The sequence below is a fragment of the Mirounga leonina genome, unplaced genomic scaffold, assembly GCF_011800145.1.
Source record: "Mirounga leonina isolate KUSES-001 unplaced genomic scaffold, KU_Mleo_1.0 Mir_91, whole genome shotgun sequence".
Classification (NCBI taxonomy): domain Eukaryota; kingdom Metazoa; phylum Chordata; class Mammalia; order Carnivora; family Phocidae; genus Mirounga; species Mirounga leonina.
This window is the reverse complement of record NW_023270839.1, coordinates 19,399,258-19,421,394: the sequence shown is the minus strand read 5'-3', so window position 1 is coordinate 19,421,394 and position 22,137 is coordinate 19,399,258. Positions and strand designations below refer to the sequence as shown.

General features: G+C 38.1%; 1 protein-coding gene across 4 annotated transcripts in view; it reads right to left on the bottom strand.

Moving 5' to 3' along the window:
• Positions 1-2,341: 2,341 nt before the first annotated feature.
• The window catches only part of SNAP23 (synaptosome associated protein 23), a 35,886-nt gene continuing 16,090 nt past the window's right edge, over positions 2,342-22,137 (bottom strand). For 2 of the 4 annotated variants that reach the window (XM_034994862.1, XM_034994863.1), the window contains exons 2-9: positions 19,065-19,168; positions 18,491-18,532; positions 18,029-18,077; positions 17,166-17,283; positions 12,115-12,147; positions 6,475-6,633; positions 4,545-4,689; positions 2,342-3,389 (exon numbers count right to left, since the gene is read on the bottom strand). In XM_034994862.1, coding sequence (XP_034850753.1) covers positions 3,324-3,389; positions 4,545-4,689; positions 6,475-6,633; positions 12,115-12,147; positions 17,166-17,283; positions 18,029-18,077; positions 18,491-18,532; positions 19,065-19,121 — 669 coding nt within the window. In that variant the 5' untranslated portion in view covers positions 19,122-19,168 and the 3' untranslated portion in view covers positions 2,342-3,323. The remainder of the gene's footprint in view (positions 3,390-4,544; positions 4,690-6,474; positions 6,634-12,114; positions 12,148-17,165; positions 17,284-18,028; positions 18,078-18,490; positions 18,533-19,064; positions 19,169-22,137) is intronic. The other 2 variants (XM_034994864.1, XM_034994865.1) reach the window with 2 other exon arrangements.

Genomic DNA, 22,137 nt, shown 5'->3' with positions numbered 1-22,137 from the left:
GAAGTTAGCAAATCATTATAGAAACGGAAGGCTTGGAGCAAATACTACATTAAAAAGGATGAAAACAAATGACTAGAGAGTAAGGAACTTGAATATCATCAATCTGAGAAATACAAATCTGATTAGGAATGTAATTGGGATAACCTGGAATTTTGATAAGACAGTGACCTAAAGAAAGTAACATTTAAGGAAACTAATTCTAAGTGCAATTGAGTATAAAATGGCTGGGTTAAGAGGAAATTCATAATTCACACATGACATGAAAAGATCTAAAGTGTGGTAACAAGGATGAAGGGACGCCTGGGTGGCTCAGTTGGTTAAGTGTCTGCCTTTGGCTCAGGTCGTGATCCCAGGGTCCTGGGATCGAGTCCCACATCGGGCTCCCAGGGAGCCTGCTTCTCCTTCTGCCTGCTGCTCCTCCCTGCTTGTGCTCTCATTCTCTCTGACAAATAAATAAATAAATAATATTTTAAAAACCCCACAAGGATGAAGGAATTGTGAAGGAAGAAAGAAACAGGCATAACTATTGGGGATAAATACCATTTGTCGCTCTAAGACTGGAAACTTGAAGAAGGAGCTTACCGTTAAAAAATTAAATTCAGGGTGATTATTTTGAACTCCTTAGTTATAGGTTAGTGTTATGCTCAAGATCATACAAGTAAATGACTAAAGCAAAATTTGAAACCAGGTGGTCAGACTCTAGAGCTTGTGTTAATCACTTTCAGTTACTACCTTTCAAAAGTAATGGAAACAAGTTTCCAGACAATGTTAACCAGAAAAATCAGAAAAGGCTTTAAGTCAACAGCTTGTATTTCTAGTGCATTATGGACCTAACTTCTATGGCCTCATCCCTCTTCTTTCTTAGTAGGAGAAGCTTTGGCAGAGTTTGTAACCTGGGATCCATGGATTTGCTTTCAAGATCCACTGATGCGTGATTCTTATGCGTGATTCATGTTTGTGTTAGTATCTATTTCTCTGGGGAGATAGGCTATGTTGTCTTTCATCAGATTCACAAATGGATTCTTGACCCAAAAAGCTCCACCCAAGAAAGAATAGCAACTATAATTTATTAAGCTCTTATATTTATTGGGTGCTGCGCTCAGTTCTTTACATGGCATCACCACACTGACTTTTCGTGACAACTCGATGGAGGAGGAATTATTAATCCCCATTTACAGACAAGAAAACTGAGGCACAGAAATGGGCTTACAGTCTCAGTTAGCAAGTGGAAGAGTAAATGCAGATAGTTGAGTGCCTTAGCTTATACTTCTAACCAATTATAATGTGGGGGCAGCATTTTGGTATCCTCAGAACTATTACCTTTAGCCATAAGATAAAAAATTTTTTTAATGTTCTAAGCAAGGGCATTTAGGTATAGCACAATCCCCAATGTTTTGTACTTTCTCTCTTTACACATTTACCACCACCTACCAAACTACTCCTTCTGGCATGCAGCATTTCTATTCCAGAGGGCCTGATTGAGTCTCACTCTAAATATTTTCCACTAAGGCCTGTGAAAGTCCTCATGTTAACAGTATCTTCAGTAAGTGGGTTGTAGTTCTAGTGCATAAACATCCTTTCAGTCATTAGTGTATTAAAGCTCAAATGAGTAAGAGACTAATAATAATTACAATGAACCTCATGACAAATCGTAGGAAGAAAAGTCCTGTCAGTACTTCCGATAAAAAATGGGAAAGGTGCTGAAGGCAGCTTTCCATCAGAGTGCTTCTTGATTTATGGACCTTTGCTTTATTCAATTTAAGAGCTGATGAAATTATTGCCCCCAACCCTTGCCAAATAGTCACAGAAACACATTACCTATTTGAAAGAACAATTCCACCAGTTAGTTATAAAATTTAATTGTAAAGAGCAAGCAGTGGTTATCGGTCAAACCAATCCACATTAATAGCTTTGAAGTGTGCAGACACTAGTTTTTTTTTTTTTTAAAGATTTTATTTATTTATTTGAGAGAGAGAGACAGAGAAAGAGCATGAGAGGGGGGAGGGTCGGGAGGGTCAGAGGGAGAAGCAGACTCCCTGCTGAGCAGGGAGCCCGATGGCGGGACTCGATCCAGGGACTCCAGGATCATGACCTGAGCCGAAGGCAGTCGCTTAACCAACTGAGCCACCCAGGTGCCCCAGACACTAGTTCTTAAATAAAGGTGACAAATACCAATCAGATTCTTATAACACTGTTCAGGATCTAAATAAATGTGATTCTGGACATAATTCAATCTACAAGGCTAACTGAATGATAGTGCAATCATCAATAATTAAACCAAAGGCATAATTTTCCAAATCACTTTTAGTTAAACAGAATAAATTCTAGCTTTTTTAAGGTCTAAAGCTACAAAAAACTCAAAGCAATCTATTTTTCTACCTGAGATCAAAATAAGTTTCTTTTTCCCCATCTAAACATAATTCTTGACATTGAGGTAAATCTGAATTCACGTAATATACTTTGTCAAACTTTTCCAAAAAATTTTAAGCCCTGCTTTAGAGAGAAATGCTCATGTTACACGTACATATTTACATATTTTTTTCTTCAAAGACTAATGACAAATTTAAGAGGTTAATAGGCATGTAATGGGACCATAATACTACTAATAATGTGAAAATAAAAAGTCATTCATTTATACAAAGTGTTCCTGTATGGTGCAGAATGAAATGGGATCACTGTCTATGTACATACACAAATCACCAAATGTTCAGAAACTAAGCCCACTTTGAGAAAAGTCATTCTATTTTTTTGGAGCCGAGGTTGCCAAGTTGTGATGATTAACAAAAATATTGTGTATAAAAGCTCCCAAACCAAGTATTAGCCTAAATTGGCAATAACTGCAACTTAAATGAAAAATTAAACCCAACTAGATCTTTACTCTGGCCATGCAACTTTTGCTTTGTGGCCTGCAGGTTTTACTGCGGTAACAACCTCTTCTCTCTCGCCTCTCCTCCTTGTGCTCCCCCTGCCTCCAACTTCCTTCTTCATGGCTGTCTTTGGCAATGCTTCCAAATCTTGAAAGCAAAAGAACCTGCTAAAGTAAATGAGGAGGATGAAAAATAACACTATATATGATGTACAAAAACCAGTCTAAGACTATGGACCGAGAAAAAAAAAAAGGTACTAGAAGGAAGGCTGAGCAGTAGTGTACCCTCAAAGGAAAGAGAACGTAAAAGAATAGGGGGTCTGTACTCCTGGCCTTCTTGCACATTATCTCCTGATTTAGAAGAGTGTGGAACCAAAACGTCAAACTCTGAAAAGATAATGACTTTGAAGGAGGAGCTAGAGAAGTGAATACACGATAAAGAAGTACAGCAGCAGCTTTAGCTGTCAATGAGTTTCTTTGCTCTGGCATTGGCAACATCAATACGATCTTTGTTGGTGTCAGCCTGAAAAAAAGAAAAAGGTACCAGCATTATGTTACAAGGTAACTTGCTCTAATAAAAGTTGAATTTCATACACCTGGAGTAAATGACACACTGAGAAAATTCAGGAAACATACAGTCACATTACAAAACTCATTCCGGGCAAGAAGAGAGAGAACATGAAATTCATTTGGGAAAACCGGGAATATAAAGGTTTAACAGAAGGTTTAGCAGAAGAACTTGCCAGTATTTCATGAATTCTGTAACATTTTCTCATAGTTTAACTGGGATGCATCTTATAATCAATGCCATTTTCGATGCAATGAAATTAAGAATGCTTTCTGCTATAGAGGAGGACATTGTGGGAGTCCCCTGAACTGAATCATAGAATCTTATCTGAGACTACTCTAGGTCTAACCCAGAGAGACTGAAAGAACCTTCCCCAAGATTTTTGTAACAGATGTATTATCATCCACATCAACATCTGACCACAGGACAGCTTTGAAAGCATCTTATGAACCACTGTTTGCCTCCATGAAATCCACCATTAAGTGACTCAATAGAACTAAGCTTAAAAACTCATCCCATCCTTTAAGGGACCCTGAGATTTTTAATGAAATAACAATAACAAGAATGGCTTTTAGCCATGGCACATCCAAACACTGAATACAATTTCATTTTCAGTATCTTTTATATCATGTGAAGAAAAAAAAATAGCAATTCCATCTTATCTTTACCCATAGAACCCTGTTTTGTGTGTCCACTCCACAAGAACTATTCTGCAGAACTGATTTTCACTTAATGACTCATGAGATGAGGATTTAGGAACTTACTAATTTGTTAGTAACAAAATAAAACTCCAAAAGCTAACTCATTCACTCAAGGGAAAAAAAATATAGCCCTCCCAAAGGTTAGAGTAGACTCTAAGCTTCGTGTGTGAAATTTTAAATAAAACCACTTCATTCTAAGGTCTTGGTTTCAAAATGAACCAACTGCCATGAACAAGAGATAGGAGGACCTGGCTATAATTTTTCAATGTGTTAGAAATCCCATCTCATCAAAACTGTAAGACCTGTGAGGACAGGATCTTCTCTATTGCCCCCCCCCCACCCCAAGTATCAAGCACAGATGTCCATTACTAAAGTGTCTCAAATTCCTATGGCATGAAGGAGCATTTACCTTTTCTGTGATCCGGTCTATTCGTCGATTTTGAGCCTCGATCTCATTGCCCATGTCTAGGGCCATGTTCTTTAGGTTTCCTAGGATACTGCCCACTTGAGTCAGGTTCTCTTCCATCTCATCCTCTCTGGCATCGTTAGTTATACTATCACAAAAAGACAGTTAATTCAGTACTTTTTGGTGAATTATAAAAATGGACTAAATCTGGATTTAGTTTTCATAAAAATAAGTAACCAAAATGACCTCAGCAAGCGTTAGACCCATGGGAAGGTAGGTTACCATTCTCAGAAAACATTCTGTAGTAAAAATTGAAAGACTGACCAAGAGAACGCAATGTCTTAAAGCCATGTAGGAGAAGAAACAACTCTAGAACAATGGTTCTCAACGAGTGATCACAGCGTCACCTGGGAACTTATGAGACATGAAAACATGCAAATTCTCACACTCTACTACAGATCTACTGAATCAAACTGGAAGTGGATCCTAGGATTCTATGTTTTAATAAACCCCCAGGTGACTCATGCACACTAAGTCTAAAGAACCACTGCTGTAAAACAGGTTGCAAAACTCTGGCCCAAAGGTCAAAGCTGGCCTGCCACCTTATGGAGTTATTCTTAGAAAATATATTATAAACCCTAAGGAGTGAGTGTGGAAGCAGCTGAAACATCAGCAGCATTCCTGTTCTCGGGCTTTTGAACACAGGGGCCTGGTAGGAGCAGGACCCCATGATCCCCAGGAGCAGGGCGTAAGTTAGGAGCTATGAAAGAATGTAACCCTCTGTCCCCCCTTTCTGTACCTGGCAATTGCCAGCCCAAACATCCCACTCCTCCCTTATCCCATGACTGACTCCCTGCGTGCCTACGTGTAGGGGAAAATGCAAGCCTGCTTCAAGATATTTGCCATCCCTTTGTACTCCTTTCCCATGCTCGGAAGCATCTGTCCTTGCTTTTCTGATAAAAAAACAAAATAAAAGCTATGTGCAGGATTCAGCAGCTGCTGCTCTCCCTTGCAGAGGCAGCTCCGCATGGCCACTCAGATTGGTGTCTGAGAACTTTATTTCAGTGTGCGACACCACCACCTGATTCTGTAAATAAGGTTTTATTCAAATACAGCCACACTTATTATTTGCTTACATATTGTTTATGGCTGCTTTCACCCTACAACAACAGAGTTGAGTAGCTGCAATGGACACCAGCCTGCAAAGTCTGGAATATTTACTATCTGACCCTTTACCATTATTATTATTTATTTATTTATTTATTTTTAAAGATTTTATTTATTTATTTGACAGAGAGAGACATAGCGAGAGCAGGAACACAAGCAGGGGGAGTGGGAGAGCGAGAAGCAGGCTTCCTGCCAAGCAGGGAGCCCGATGTGGGACTCGATCCCAGGACCCTGGGATCATGACCTGAGCCGAAGGCAGACGCTTAACGACTGAGCCACCCAGGCGCCCCCTTTACCATTATCTTTATAGGGATCTGGCCAACCGCTATCTGCAGATGAACATTTTTTTTTTTTTTTTTAAGTAGGGCTCCACACCCAGCATGGAGCCCAACATGGGGCTTGAACTCACAACCCTGAGATCAAAACCTAAGCTGAGATCAAGAGTCTGACGCCTAACTGACTGAGCCACCCAGGTGCTCCTGCATGATACATTTTAAAACACATTCTCCTATTTATAGAAGTAAAATATGCTTACTTGGGTAATTTTGAAAGTACTGAAAAACATAAAGAAAAGTTAATCCATCAATGAAAGTCAAGTACCACAGTCAACATTTTGTCAGAAGGCAGATTATAAAATGCATTTTTCAAATGGAATAAACACTGTTTCTAACTGATGAATTAGGGCTCATGTACAACACCCCCCATCCTCCTGAGTGAGCCATTCATTTAGGAAAGGGATAAAGAGCATCAGGAGGAGCCGGCATACCGTTTAATGTAGCCACCGCTAGCTGCTCCAGTGGCTGGTGGTTGAGGCTGACCATTGGTCACTCGGCCTGGCTGCTTAGATACGACACTGCTAGGAGAGTTGTCTCCACCATCTCCCCATGTTGCCTTGTAGGCCTTACCAGACTCAAAGTTCTTTGTCCTGTATAAGTCAGGAGTGTAGAGAGATACGGAAAAGCAGGAGGGGAAGAAGTGTAATTATTAGTGCTTTTTACCTTCAGGACGACTCTAGCGCCCTTAGCACAAAAGCTACCTACAGCTAGATCCACATTAGCTCTACTATGTTCCGCTACAATACGGTATATGAAACAGATGAATTGTGTAAGCCCACTGACATTAAACACTTTTTTAAAGGCTCAACTATTTCCACAAAATGTTCACTAAGCAGTTAGCAAGTAGCAAATTATTTGACTTTTCAGGTTCCCCTAGCCTTTGACAGGCTTCAGAAAAGAAAATAGGGGATACCAGGACCAAAAAATTCCTTAGGAAAGGTGTTCTGGCGTTCCGTGGAGGGATCTCACAAGTTGATGAGGGATGGAAGAGAAAGAAGGCTGAGTGGGCAATACTCAGACCCCAGGTGCCCACTTATTTGAACCAGAGTAGATCCAGCTGATTCAGCTTTTTAAAGTTAGAATTTTGCATTAAATTAAAAAAAAAATCATGAAAGAAAGGCATGAATTATTTCCAAATTGAACAGTCAATGATAACCATCTTGACCACATTGGTACCAGTTACAAAGCCTTTGATTTAGGGCTTTTTCATTTAAGATTTTACTTTTCCTCCTTTAAAAAAAGATGATCCTAAATCCAGGCCTCTTAAAAATAAAAGTACATACTTTAGATGTAACTGATATAGTCAAAGTCAGAATTTTATCTAGGGATTTACTACTCAAACTGGTAATAATGGCAAGGAAAAAAGCCTTGTAAAGTGACTTTTAAATGACTGTTACAAAAAAATAACACAAAACTTTTTTACTGATTATTTGGCTAGGTACAATTTTCACTCACACAATTTTAATTTTTACTTTTCTATAAACAAAAAGGAGTATATAGCTATAATATTGGTCTCTGATTTATTCCACATAATGTTAACAAGGAAGTCTCAAAACTGCAAAAACAGAGAAGATTTTTATGAAAATGGTAGTTCTTTCCTTAATAGATATAAGGATTCCTTTTTGGCAAACCTAGAATCGGCTCTTAAACCTTAATCATTAATGCTACAGAAAGGGTGCTACTACCTTTTTTATAAGAGGTACTGAAAAGGTAAATATATCTATGAACACTGAAAAGCTAATCAAAGTGCCTTTCTTGGTTCCACTTTAAGTTCTCAGTTTCCTACTTGTGCTATGTTTAATTAATTAATCAATTTATTAACAAGCCATGTTAAATCTGTCCTGGAACAAGGTGGGATATACCTTTTCTAAACGAATATTTATATATAATTATCTGTTAGTTTGGTGAAACCCATTTACATGTATTCTTTTTTAACAAGGTAAGTTCTCAGACAAAATTCTAAAGCAGAGGAATACCTAGTAAACAGCACGTAAGTTTATCAGAAAGTGAATAACCAGATGTAGTAATACAAGTAATATAAGACAAGTGCAGCTTTTATTGGGATGTCAGATTGTAGAACAAGTGAAAGAGTGAGGGCTGGAATTCAAAAGTCACTATATGAATGATATTATGTTTCTGAGAGTCATAGTACATAAAGAGTAAACTGGGACAGGACCTGCCAGCTCCTGGTCTATCAAGGAATATATACATGCTCCAACATCCTTCTCAACCTTAAAAGATTTGAAATTCCTTTAAGTTTTTGAGAATTCTTCCTTCCATAATTAGATACAAGGGGCTTAGGATGCAAATGAATTGTTTTAACATGATATTATGAATGAGTTCCAATTAAATCATGGTCTGTGTTATAAACAAAGAATCAGAATGGTTATCAAATCCTTCTCCCTTTAAGAGAACTGGATCCTAGAAGATGTTCTTCTAATATTAAGGGGAAAAGGAATAAAAAGCTGACACTGAATTTTTCCTTCTACAGCTTTGCATTGGGTTGTCATGTTTACTTTCAAATGAGTTGGGGAAAAAAAACTGCACTTTTCTCATGCAGTTATGACATATTCTCCACGTTTATGAAGAGGTGATTTTTTTTTTTAAAGATTTTATTTATTTATTTGACAGAGAGAGACACAGTGAGAGAGGAAGCACAAGCATGGGGAGAGGGAGAAGAAGGCTTCCTGCTGAGCAGGGAGCCCGATGCGGGGCTCAATCCCAGGACCCTGAGATCATGACCTGAGCCGAAGGCAGACGCTTAACGACTGAGCCACCCAGGAGCCCCTGAAGAGGTGATTTTTAAATGGTGCTCATTTTGTATCTTCATCCACATGACTCCTCCATGTCTCTTTCAGCACGTGCACTCTAGGTAATGCCTTCCAGTTTACCCTGCCACTTGCCATCACCCTGGATGGAGTTTGTCCCACAAGGTGGAATACCCTTGAAAGTTACCTGTTTTTAAGGAATTGTCAAGTAGCTGCCCATCTAATAATAATGATGATGATAATGGTTTTAATCTTGTTTGTCTTCCTTCAAAGGGTCTTAAATGCTTTATTTTTTTTTTAAGATTTTATTTATTTGTCAGAGAAAGAGAGAGATCGCAGAAGCAAGGGAGCGTGGCAGGCAGAGGGAGAAGCAGGTTCCCTGCTGAGCAAGGAGCCCAATGCAGGACTCAATCCCAGGACCATGAGATCATGACCTGAGCCGAAAGCAGATGCTTAACCGACTGAGCCACCCAGGCATCCCCAAAGGGTCTTGAATGCTTTAAAGGCAATATTTCCCAAACCTGACTGAACACAAGGCAACCTGGAAGCCTTTGAACACAGAGATGCATAAGTTACATGCTAAAAATTTTGTTTTAGTATGTATGGGGTAGAGCCTGGGAATCTTTTATTGTTATTATTGTTTTATTTAAATTCAAAAGCTCATATAGCTTCCCAGCCAGGGAAAAGAAACACTGTCTAAGGGACTGCCAATCTCTTGTAGAAAGAGTATTTCAGTTACTCCAGTAGTCTACCTTGGTATTTCTGTATATTGGGACACTGAGAATTAATCTGGACAAAGCAAAAGTACACTCCAAGAATTTTTCTTTTTTTAAAAGGCTACAAAATTGTAATATATTGACCTGAATCCCAATCCTAGACCTGTCATTCTATTGCTGTAGAACCTTAAGCAAACTTCCATTATTTGGCTCAGTCAGGTTTGGGAAATACTACCTTTAAAGCATTTAAGACCCTTCGGGGACACCTGGGTGGCTCGGTTGGTAAAATATCTGCCTTCGACTCAGATTGAAGGATCCTTATACATCCATATACATCCTTATATGTAAAACTAAGATAAAACAACGATACTGTACTAATATTAATAGTTCACAGGACTGTGAAATAGATAATAGATATAAATGGCTTTGAAAAGCATTTGTCAAATATTTTTATTATTTGGCTTTGATCTCAACCTGATCCTTACTTAACAGTTCATGCCTTTAAGTGCACAGATTACCAAATGGCATGTTTACTATTCTGGCCCATTAATACTCCCTAGCTTTGAGATCTACAGGAGCTGAATATAGTTGGAATATGGCTACATAAAAAGACAACTAGGCCCAAGTTGTTTTGGCCTACATTAAGAAAAGAAATGGTTCTGATCTGCGACTGAACTCTTGCTTAATAAAATTTACAGCCCTTCTGAGAAGAAATTAGACTTTATGATAAAATGCTTAAGCAAATTTGTGACAGAATTGCTATTAAGAACGCCATATGGAAAGTTAGATTTACCCTGTCAGTTTTGAGGGGTCTAATAACCATTACCACTTTTTTCTATATAAATATCTCATTCAAAAATGGCAAGTTTGAGGGCTTCTGGGTGGCTCAGTCCGTTAAGCATCTGCCTTTGGCTTAGGTCATGATCCCAGCGTCCTGAGATCGAGCCCCACATCGGGTTCCCTGCTCAGCAGGTACTCTGCTTCTCCTTCTGCCCCTCCCGCTGTTCATGCTCTCTCAAATAAATAAAATCTTAAAAAAAAAAAATAATTGAAGAAACAAAAGAAAATGGCAAGTTTGAAATAAGAATTTGAAATATCCCTTAATCAATTCAAGAAGCTGCTGTAAAAGCAGAAAACAAGTATCAAGATATGATCACAGGATGCCTGGGTGGCTCAGTCAGTTAAGCATCTGACTCTTGATCTCAGCTCAGGTCTGGATCTCAGGGTCTTCAGTTCAAGCTCCATGCCCAGCTTACGTAAAAAATAAATAAATAAATTTTAAAAAGTTAAAGAAGATATGATCACAGTAATTTTAACTATTTAGTTCTGGTTGTCAACATTAATATTAACTGAATAAAAAGAGCAAAAAGAAAGCCCAATATTAGCTATAATTCTTTCATATCAGGAAAAGGGACCAGATAAATACCAAATGTAATGAGCGTGTGTGTGTGTGTGTGTGTGTGTGTTGGGTGATCAGGCTACAGGAGGGAAGAAAAAGGAGGTCAAGAAACAAAGGGTAAAAATCAAATGCTTAATTTTCTAACATTTAACCATGGTCTTCACAGTTCCTTTAAAGATCCAAAATTAAGCAGTCAAACATTATACTAAACAGTAGGCAGACTATAGGCTTAACTTTCATAAAAAGTTAAGATTAGTTAGCTCCGTATTAATTCAACATGAAACCAAAGCAAGCTAACACGTGACATAGTAGGAATTATAGAGCAAGTTAAGAGGGAAAATCCTTATTTAAAGGAAGAAAATACCAGATAAGGTAACATTCTAAGTTTATATCCAACCTTGTTCCAAATGGTATTCAAGATGACTAGATTGGCAATTAATTCCAATTTGGTAGTGGCCTAAATTATGGATAATCCAAATCATTAGAAGCAACTCTTTTTTTTTTAGTATATGTGCTGCCGAAGCGAGCACTAGAAGCAACTCTTTAATAGAAAAATCTTGATTCTGGAACCGGAAAGGCACAGGGAGTAACAGAAGATAGGATGCTGAAATCGAAGTCCTATGGAGAGAGGTGGATTTAGCCTAAATTCCCTTACCTTTGATCAGAACTAGGATGAAGCAATTCTCTACAAAGATCAACTTAATTAAAACGTCTTTAGAAACTTCAGGGATGTTTTTATTTTTATCTTAAACGTTATTTAGCAAAAACTTAGTTATCAGAACCATTAGTCAAAGGCTGGCATTATAAATTAAGAACATTTCGTCAAGTCCATCTTTTTGGCATACAGCACCCAGAACAAACTCACTTTACATTACACACCACAGCACCATTTTAAGGACAGTCTCCACCATTCACAAAATCCATGCACATGCACAGAAAAACCATTTGAAGCATCACCTTTAGATAGCAGATTAACAGCCCAAACTGCGCCATAAGACTGCATCTTAAAGTTCCCTTTGACCAGTTACTGAGCTCGGGTCCTGATGTTAATCTTCATTTTTAGTAAGCAGATTAGAAAGGAAGAGATTTATTAAGTGAGAGAATGACATGCAGAAAAGAGTGAATGCCAGTGAAACAGAACAGAAGCAAGTTTAGAATTCTAAAAACATAATGCATTTAAATTCCTGCCTGGTTTCATAGAAACAACGAACATCTGAGAATCTAGATGAAAAAAAAAACAGGAAAATGCTTTAAACCAGAGCACACTTCATTTTTCTTAAGAATGTCTGGGTGATGATATTCTTTCCCAAAATTATAAAAATTAGTATGAAGAGAAGGTAAAAACTAATGGAGAGGTTCTTTTTTGTTTTTAATATTTTATTTATTTATTTGACAGAGAGAGACAAAGTGAGGGAACACAAGGAGGGGGAGTGGGAGCGGGAGAGGGAGAAGCAGGCTTCCTGCTGAGCAGGGAGCCCGAGGCGAGGCTTGATCCCAGGACCCTGGGATCATGACCTGAGCTGAAGGCAGACGCTTAACGACTGAGCCACCCAGAGCCCCTAATGGAGAGGTTCTAAAACTTCTTCATTCTTTCTTGGTGATTACAGATTTCTCCTAGATATTTCTGTTATATGTCTCGTTTGCATTTAACTTAAAAAAAAAAAAAATCTTTTTACATGTCTAACTCTCCCATCAGCCAACAAGTTTCTTAAGGATATTCAATCAACAAGTATTTACTGAACACCTACTATGTCTCAGGTACCATGTCAGGCACAAAAAAAATAAAGAGTAATGACAAATGAAACAGTGCCGGAGCTATGCCTTACTAATCTTTGTATCTCCAGTGAGGAGGGCGGAGGGGGAACTCAAATGTTGACTAAAATATAATTCAACATTTATTTTAACAATCAGAGCTGAATTTTTACATCTCAACATAACATAAGACTTGAGTAGTAGAAAATCTGTAGTACCAATTTTGAACTTCTCTAGTAAGTGGTCCAGAAATACCAATTTGTCTTCAAACTATGTATTTGACATTTTAAGTACACACTGAAGAGAGGCAAGTTCAGAGAGAGGAATACCTTGTCTGAGAATAGTTAAACTGGGACACCAGAGAGTTTACTATTCTGAGACTTCCCATTTTAAGTCTGCTTCCTTTTAAACTCTTGTTAATTAGTTTAACAATTAGAATGACAACTTAGGGCGCCTGGGTGGCTCAGTTGGCTAAGCGACTGCCTTCGGCTCAGGTCATGATCCTGGAGTCCCTGGATCGAGTCCCGCATCGGGCTCCCTGCTCGGCAGGGAGTCTGCTTCTCCCTCTGACCCTCCCCCCTCTCGTGCTCTCTCTCATTCTCTCTTTCTCAAATAAATAAATAAAATCTTTAAAAAAAAAAAAAGAATGACAACTTAACAAAGTTACCGTCAAAGATAATGACACCTATTCACAATTTTAAAGTTTAATCCTGGTAGTCTGTTTAAATTCTGGTAGTTCTTGGGGCGCCTGGGTGGCTCAGTTGGTTAAGCGACTGCCTTCAGCTCAGGTCATGATCCCAGGGTCCTGGGATCGAGTCCCGCATTGGGCTCCCTGCTCTGCGGGGAGCCTGCTTCTCCCTCTCCCACTCCCCCTGCTTCTGTTCCCTCTCTCGCTGTGTCTCTCTCTGTCAAATAAATAAATAAATAAAATCTTTAATAAATAAATAAATAAATAAATAAATAAATAAATAAATAAATAAATAAATTCTGGTAGTTCTTTAAAAAGAATTAGCTTAAGTTAAAATTCTCTTCTAATACAGGGTTCTATTAAGTAAAGCTATTTTCATGTCTGTTTCATTTGCTGACCTGGCTTCAATGAATACTACCGAACAAAAAAAATCTCAAAGAACAAATCTACTCAAGACATTTTCTATATAGCAATACATCTAACAACAGCAACAACAAAAGGTTCATTCTTTTCCTGCCAAAGTCAAGCAGTGTAGCTATATAGTTAAAAACTGAGACTCTGCCTGGTTTTGAATCTCAGCTCTTCCATTTCTTTGTGCCTCTGTTTCCCCATATGTAAAATGGTGATAAGAAAAGAGTCTAACTCATATTAAGGTTACTGTTAGGAATAAATTTAAAGTGCTCAGAATAATAAGAGCCTAAATTAACATATAGGCCCACAAATTTCATCCAAACCCTTGGATGTGAGACATTTTGATCAGTACCATATAATCAATAAATACATGATTATTTCTGTAGTGAAACAAATTAACATTTACACTAAGTGGGATAAAGATTATAAATAGCTTCAGTTCATGTTACATTTTATGGCCTAATTAATGAGTTGTGGCTCATCATGGGGAAAAAAAAAACCCCAAACCTAAATCCTTGGTTTTCAGAGTTTTTCAGATTTCTAGTGGCAGAATAAGAGATTGTGGACCTGGGTTTTTATTACTACCAGAATTAATACTAGCCTTATATGATCCTGCATCTGCATTTGAGAAGCTCATGTTATGGCTATTTATACAATAAGCCTAACTAAAACCCAGATTAGCAGATAAAATTAGAAAGGTCAAGACAATAGCAGGAATAACAGTAGACAGAGCTGAGGACAAGGATACCATAGAGGCCAAAAAGTCTATGTTATAAAGAAGAGATAGACGCCAAGGAAGGCAATTAATATACAACATCTTTAAACTGGAATATCACTCTTCTCTCCAGGGAACAACTGTTCTCTTATAGGAACCCCCTGATTCCATCTGCTAAGAAGTACCTTCTCTGGGCCAACTGAGAAAGGGTTCTTCTAAGGTGAGAGGCTGCAAGCTGCCTCAGGACCATACTCTACCTTCTCTCTCACCAGTGTCCCAGAAAATCCTGCCTATGCTTGGCTGGGATATACAAAATGAAATAGTAATACTTAACTAATAATTAATACTTCTGTAGTTCCATTTCCCACTTTCTAAGATATTAGACCATCTTAGGATTCACTGCTTTTCCCTGATGGACAAGTCATATTTAAATTTATTTTATTTTTATTTTTTTTAAAGATTTTTATTTATTTATTTGACAGAGAGAGAGACAGCGAGAGAGGGAACACAAGCAGGGGAAGTGGTAGTGGAAGAGGGAGAAGCAGGCTTCCTGCCGAGCAGGGTGCCTGATGCGGGGCTCGATCTCAGGACCCTGGGATCATGACCTGAGCTAAAGGCAGACACTTAAAGACTGAGCCACCCAGGCGCCCCAAGTCATATTTAAATTTAAAGTCATTATTTAAATATGCACTTTTAGAGAGTCAACCAGGTCTAAACAGGCCAACAGATTTGTCCTAGAATAGAAAGCCAATGGACAACACTAGGAAGAATACTGTCAAATTTTAACTTGTTATGCTCCAAATAAACACCAAAGTTGACTAATAAGCAACTTAACTCTATTTTCTCTTGTAGAGAGATGGCACAGAGAATGCTGTCACATGAAAACACCTATCTAAAAGTATGACAATATAACAAAAGTTCCTCCATTCCTAACTCCTTGAGAAGTAAAAATGCTGAGAATATGTAAACCCTTGTATCCCACTCTTGGTTTACCATACCAGCTGAGACAACTAGATGAAATGCTAATGTTTATGAAACTCTTCTCAAATGAATGCTCTCAGCAGTAAGGATGGTCATTCAATTTCCAGATGTTGTCATTTCAACTAAGGGGAAAGTTCAAAGTTTTTGTTCTGTTAATAACAGACAGAAGGGAAGATAATGGTTAACTGCCTCAGCCCAAACCTTCTCATGGTCGAAATACATAAAATATTTGTCAACATGGGGTGCCTGGATGGCTCCATCGTTAAGCATCTGCCTTCAGCTCAGGTCATGATCCCAGGCTCCTGGGATGGAGCCCCGCATCAGGCTCCCTGCTTGGCGGGAAGCCTGCTTCTCCCTCTCCCACTCCCCCTACTTGTGTTCCCTTTCTCGCTGTGTCTCTCTCTATCAAATAAATAAATAAAATATATAAAAAAAAATTTGTCAACAACATGGACTTTGGTTTACCTAAGAGTACGCAGGGAATTTAAATATTCATAATGAAGTCACCAAAAAGAATGAATCTCTTCTGTCAACCATAATTTTATACACTATACACAAAAAGTTTGAAGACTTTTCATCTCCTAGTTTAATACAAACTTCAAATTTTCAGAGACTTCTTTGATTTTCCCTTGTTTGCGTTTGACAATCAGTTGCTTTAAAATAAATTTCCTTGGGGCGCCTGGGTGGCTCAGTCGGTAAGCATCTGCCTTCGGCTCAGGTCATGATCTCAGGGTCCTGGGATCGAGCCCCGCGTCGGGCTCCCTGATCAGTGGGGAGCCTGCTTCTCCCTCTCCCACTCCCCCTGCTTGTGTTCCCTCTCTCGCTGTGTCTCTCTCTGTCAAATAAATAAATCTTTTAAAAAAATAAATAAATAAAATAAAATAAATTTCCTTGACTTATACTTTTTTCTCTAATCTCAATAATAAGGCCTCACCTCACAGGCCTAGATTACAAAAGGTTCCTAACTAGTACAGTTATGTACTCTACTGCAATCCATCTACCCCTTAGCCCGCCTACTTATGTCTTATTTTTCACTTCTCAACTATATGAATCATGCAGTTCAGTTAAGTCAAGCTCCTCTATAATTTGTTTACATTAGGAAATGCCCCCCTAGTTCTTCCACATCCATCCAAATCCTTCTAATCACTGAGTTCAACGCAAGTGCTCTCTCTCCTGTAATATTTTTCCAAACCAAACTTTATCAGTTCTGTTCCCTTATCCTCAGTTGACATATGATCTAGCATTAGATTTATACATTCTACTTTTTTGCCATTTTTCCTCATATATCCAACCACATGGTAGGTCTTTCGAAGATAGGATCCAAGTCCTTTCCTCCCTCGGCCATTCTTCATGTGCCTACCACAGAATATGTATTTTTTTAATATTCTTTGTTTGAAAGGAAAAGACACTCATTCCATCCTGCTCTGTATTATCCAGATGTATATTTCCTATATTATATTTCATGTATAATTAAAAAATGAAATTGGGACTTGATCCAAGGACTGACCAAATGGAAGCCATGGCTTTTGGTGAACATGCCCATTTACATGAAAAACTTGATCTGCCCAAAGGAAAAACAGCTTAAATTTTTCTAACAAAGTTCCTTATTTAGGCCCAGTTACACTTCTGACCTTCCTGGAGGGTGGAATGTTCTCACTTTAGTTTTAAAAAGGTCTTGATTTCTCAACTCACCTATTACATGGGCAGACGCAGAGGCCACAGCACTTGTTGAGTTCCGTTAAAGTCTTCTCTGCCTCTTTCATGTCTTTATTTATCTGGTCCATGCCTTCTTCTATGCGGTTTAGTTGTTCTAAGAATAGGTTGTGGAAGTGACATTTCTTGTTATATTCACAGTGCCAGTGAGAAGATACTATTATTATGGAACAGCAAACTTTAACTCTGAATCCACCAGTAATCCATCCCAGTGACTGTATCAGTGCCAGAAAGTACTACATAGTGTCCAACATGAAAACAATCTTTCACAAACTGATCCTGAGGCACCTGGCTTCTTATTGTGGGAAGATCTGTTCTAAAGAGATCTGTATAATAGGAGCATGTGAGGGCTTATTTAGAGATCACCCTTGCAACCAAATTAAGTGTACTTTGACCAGACTGTATCCCCAGCATTTCTCTCTCCGAGGAAGTTCAAAACTTGAAGGCTATCATAAGTCTAATCAAATCTAGGCCGGATTGCTCAGGGGCAACTCAAATGGAATGTTTCCAAGCTCACCTGAATGTAAACCTGTTTAAGGACTTAAGCTTCATTTCTGAAAATGATGCTAGAATATCATAGTATCTAATGTACATATGACAAATACACACAGTAAGTCCTGCTGCCTGACAAATACTTGGTATATAATTGGGCATTGTTGCTCCCACCTCAAATAGGCAATGAACATGATATAATTCAAATCAGAAAAAAGAAGTAAATGTATCACTCTTATCTTACATAGGGAAGGCACTCCCAAGGCTTAATTTTAGACATGGCTGATTTGGAAGGGCTTTCTGTCGTCGTTACGTCAAATCAAGAGTTTCTGCCAATGCCTGCAACTCACCCCCTTGTTCATCCAGCATAGTGATAGTCTTGATTCCTGCATCCTGAGACTAAAAGAGAAAAAAGCTGATAGCACTACAAAACAATACAAAAGCAACAGAAACAAAGCCTGTAAGGCCTAAGAGCAAGAGAGAATCATTTAGAAACCTAAGTTCTCAGAGGATGAGAGTTACAGAGAAAACTAATATCCCAAAGCAACAAACTTTAACATATTAAACACCCCCATATAATTAAGTCACAAATTCATGGTGACTTGATCTTCCCTGTCATATTCTAATAGTGTCAATGGGAAAAACAAAAAAGGCCCATCACTGCATGGTTTGACAAGTTCAGCAACTGCTGGTTTCAAATAATAAAGCTCACTGATAACATATACTTCTGACTCTTAACACAAATTCCAGCTTGTGCTATTCAAGATCCCTCTTATACAATTTTTGTACTTAATGATTAAACACTGTCTTACCTCAAGAGCTAAACCCAGGATTCTCCTTGTACTTTCCAGGGACTAGGGAAAAACACAGGCTTTTAGTATTCTAAAATATGTAGTCAAAAAAAAAAAAAAAATCTGATCACATAGTCATGATGCTACTCTATTTTTAATTGCCAGCCCAGCCATCCCTCCCCTCTTTAAAACAAAAACAAAAAAAGAAAGTTGATCACTGTAATTTAGTTATTTTCTTCCTACCAGCTGCTCCTTAAGAGAAAATTTGGAGGGTAAAGTTAATGGTATTTATAAAAGTTTAATGTAAGCAGAAAGCTAGGTATGTTACACAGATGTTTCCAATTCCTCAAATCTAGAGTATCTGTTGTAACTGTGTTTATTAAACAATGACTTAAAAAAAATCATACAAGCTGCTTTCGCTTACTTAGTTTTTGGTGAGCTGACAAACTAAGGGGCCGGCAATGGCACTCTGAGGCAAATGCATTCTTAGACATAAAGGGACAGGGAGGAGGCCAAAATGGACGTCTAAGAAGGTCCTCTCAATCCTTCCACTGTGAAAACTCAGAGAATTACTTATTCGAAGTAAAATGTTTACCTCATCAGTAACCTGGTGGGCTCTCAGCTGAATTTCTTCTGATGACAGATTATCCATGATGAATTAAAACTTTTGATAAGCACCGAAAGTGAAACGTGGATATTCTGTAAGAATAAGGGCACAAAAGGGTTTGTTTGAACAGAGTGTGGATTTATGGAATTCAGGATATTTATCTGGAAAACAGGATAAAAAAGCCTATCTATATCGTTAGCTAACTAGCTAGCTATCACAGGTGAAGAAATTAAGGCCAAGAAAGGATAAATGGATGGTTAAATGCTAGTTAGTACCAGAGGTGAACCTGAAACTCAGGTTTCAGGACTTCTAATGAAGTGCTGTTTCAGAGAGAAAGTGGTCTCTCTACTCTGAGGAGCACGAACTAGAAGACAAGCTTTAAGAGATTATTAAAATGAATTCTTGGTTGTACAATGTTTTTCATACATTATTTGAATATAGAAAAGCAATGAGGTGAAGAGGTCTAAGTCAGGTTGTATTCCATTAATAAAGTAACAAAATTCAAAGTCGTGTGCCTGAACAACATAGGAGACATTCCAGACATGGGCCAGTTGTCCAGGCTACTCATTGGAGAAAATGAAATATTTTCATTCTTAACAAGAAAAGGATAATGTTGACACAGAACTCAGAAAAAAACCCTGAAATTTTTCATAATGGACTTTCCCTTTCCAATTATTTTGTATTTTAGTGAAGTTTTAGTGAAGTCCCTAAGAAACTATAATTATTCTCCTACACATAGTAACTCATAACTCAGAGAAGATTCATGGACATTCAAACTAAAACACTACACATTTAGAAGGTGTTATTCAGGACTACCGTTGTGTATTCCTCTTTGAAAAGTCATATGAAGTAATAAGTACTGTGTGACACTCTAGGTTGCTTTCTTTTCATTACATTTGCTAGCTTTTTATTACTTTTTTTTGTATTACATTTTTTATTTATTTTTTATTTTTTTATTTTATTTTATTTTTTATTTATTTGACAGAGAGAGAGATAGCGAGAGCAGGAACACAAGCAGGGGGAGTGGGAGAGGGAGAAGCAGGCTTCCCACGGAGCAGGGAGCCTGATGTGGGGCTCGATCCCAGGATCCTGGGATCATGACCTGAGCCGAAGGCAGACGCTTAACGACTGAGCCACCCGTGCGCCCCTGTATTACATTTTTTAAAAACTGATTTTATCAAGTTCTTTGTCAGTGACACAGCTAAAGTCTGGTTTACATTCTGAATTTACCCTCAGGAAACACCTGGCATCTAGTGGGTAGGGGCCAGGGATGCTGCTAAATATACTATAATTCTTCCCAGGACAGCCCTTCACAACAAAGGATTATCTGACCCCAAATGTCAAAATGCTGAGGTTGAGAAACCCTGCCATGGAGTAAACTTACTGACCAGTAGGGAACCTAGTTAACCAGGAATATACTAGACTAAACCCTTGGAAGGCAGAGATTTTGTTCTATCTTTTTATCTCTAACACCTCATAGGATCTGACAGTTGGTACTCCAGCAAATGTGTGCTGAATGAACGAACAAATAAGTAGAAAAATAAGGGTATTCTCAAAATATTTAAGTGGATCTTAGAAACAAAGCTACATGTACCAGCAGCAGAAAGCCTGCAAATATCCACTAGAAACACAAAGCAAAAATTGCCATTACATACATATAATCTGGAATGGCCTGCTGGTCACACACAAATCTTTTTAGTCACATCCATAGCTAACCATCACTTTTAGTAGAATCATCATCGATAAAGCAAAAAGCAACAATATTAGATTCTCAGTACAAAAAGGCATTGCATTTAGAGGTCTGTTTATTAACTCTACTGCCATGGCTGTTTTAGGTTTAATTAAGATTTTGAACATTTATTAAAGTTATTAATGCTCATGAAGAAAATTATTAATTACTATTATTAATAAAAAAGTATTACTACAAAAAGTTGCAAATTTAATTTAATATCTTGCTTGCCATTGTAGGACTCTGGCTCTGGCAAAAGGTTCATACACAAAGCTATAAAATCAAGATATAAAGGTCTTTCTTGAATTAAGAACTGATCATTCATTAGATAGAAGCATAAATAGAACCACATGATTTATTCCTTTGCTAATCATTTGAGCCATTAGATTTATCATAGATCTGTTCATGCAACAATTTCTCTTGTTAGTATTTCATAGTTACAATTATGAAAAATTGTTTTTGTAACCTCTCACCTCCAGATTTCTGTATACCTTTTCTTTCTGTAATACCCCAGGTAACTATGCTTCTCCATTACTTTCAGAGCCCCAACAACATACTTATAAAAGCCTGCCCTTCCCAGCATGCTCCAGTTGTCTATACCTCCTCAATGCCCAACAGAGCAGAAAGTGGGGAGAAAAGTAATACATGCTAATCAAGTAATGCCTGGAAGTGTCAGGTTTTCCAATATGGTATCCTGTGGGTAGAAGACATTTTGGGCATAAGGATGCCCAGATCTCTCAAATTGTATAATTTTATAATTCTACTCCTGGACCTAATTCCTGCTAGGTACAAGTCAGTATTTGCTATCTTCCCGTCCTAGTGAAAATGAGCAAAAACTTCTCATAGATTCAAAGAGAGGCTTGAATATAAAACTGACCTCTGTCAAACAAGAAGATTCCAAGAGTCCTACCTTCTAATGATAAGAAGGAAGAAAGGAAGGAAGGAAGGAAGGAGAAAGAGAAAGAGAAAGAGAAAGAGAAAGAAAGAAAAGAAAAGAAAAGAAGGCAGATACAGCTGGGAGGTGTGTATGAAGAATCAGTCCTGGCATGGCCATGGGCTCATTTCAAGGGACACACCCACTGGTGAACTCAAAGTGCTGCCTAGTACTTCCTTTTTTCTCTCTTGAGCAGATGGCACAAGACAAGAAACAGACTGTAAAGTTCTCACATACCTGACAAGCTGACATCAGAACACAGCTGCCTAAGACCTCTACTCTGGATTCTGGAGGGTGTTGAACACATGGTTACAGTAAATGGGAGCAAGAGAGACAAAGCAGAACTGTAAGGGGGAAGGACAAAGCTAACAATACTCCCCAGGCTGTTATTAGCCTTT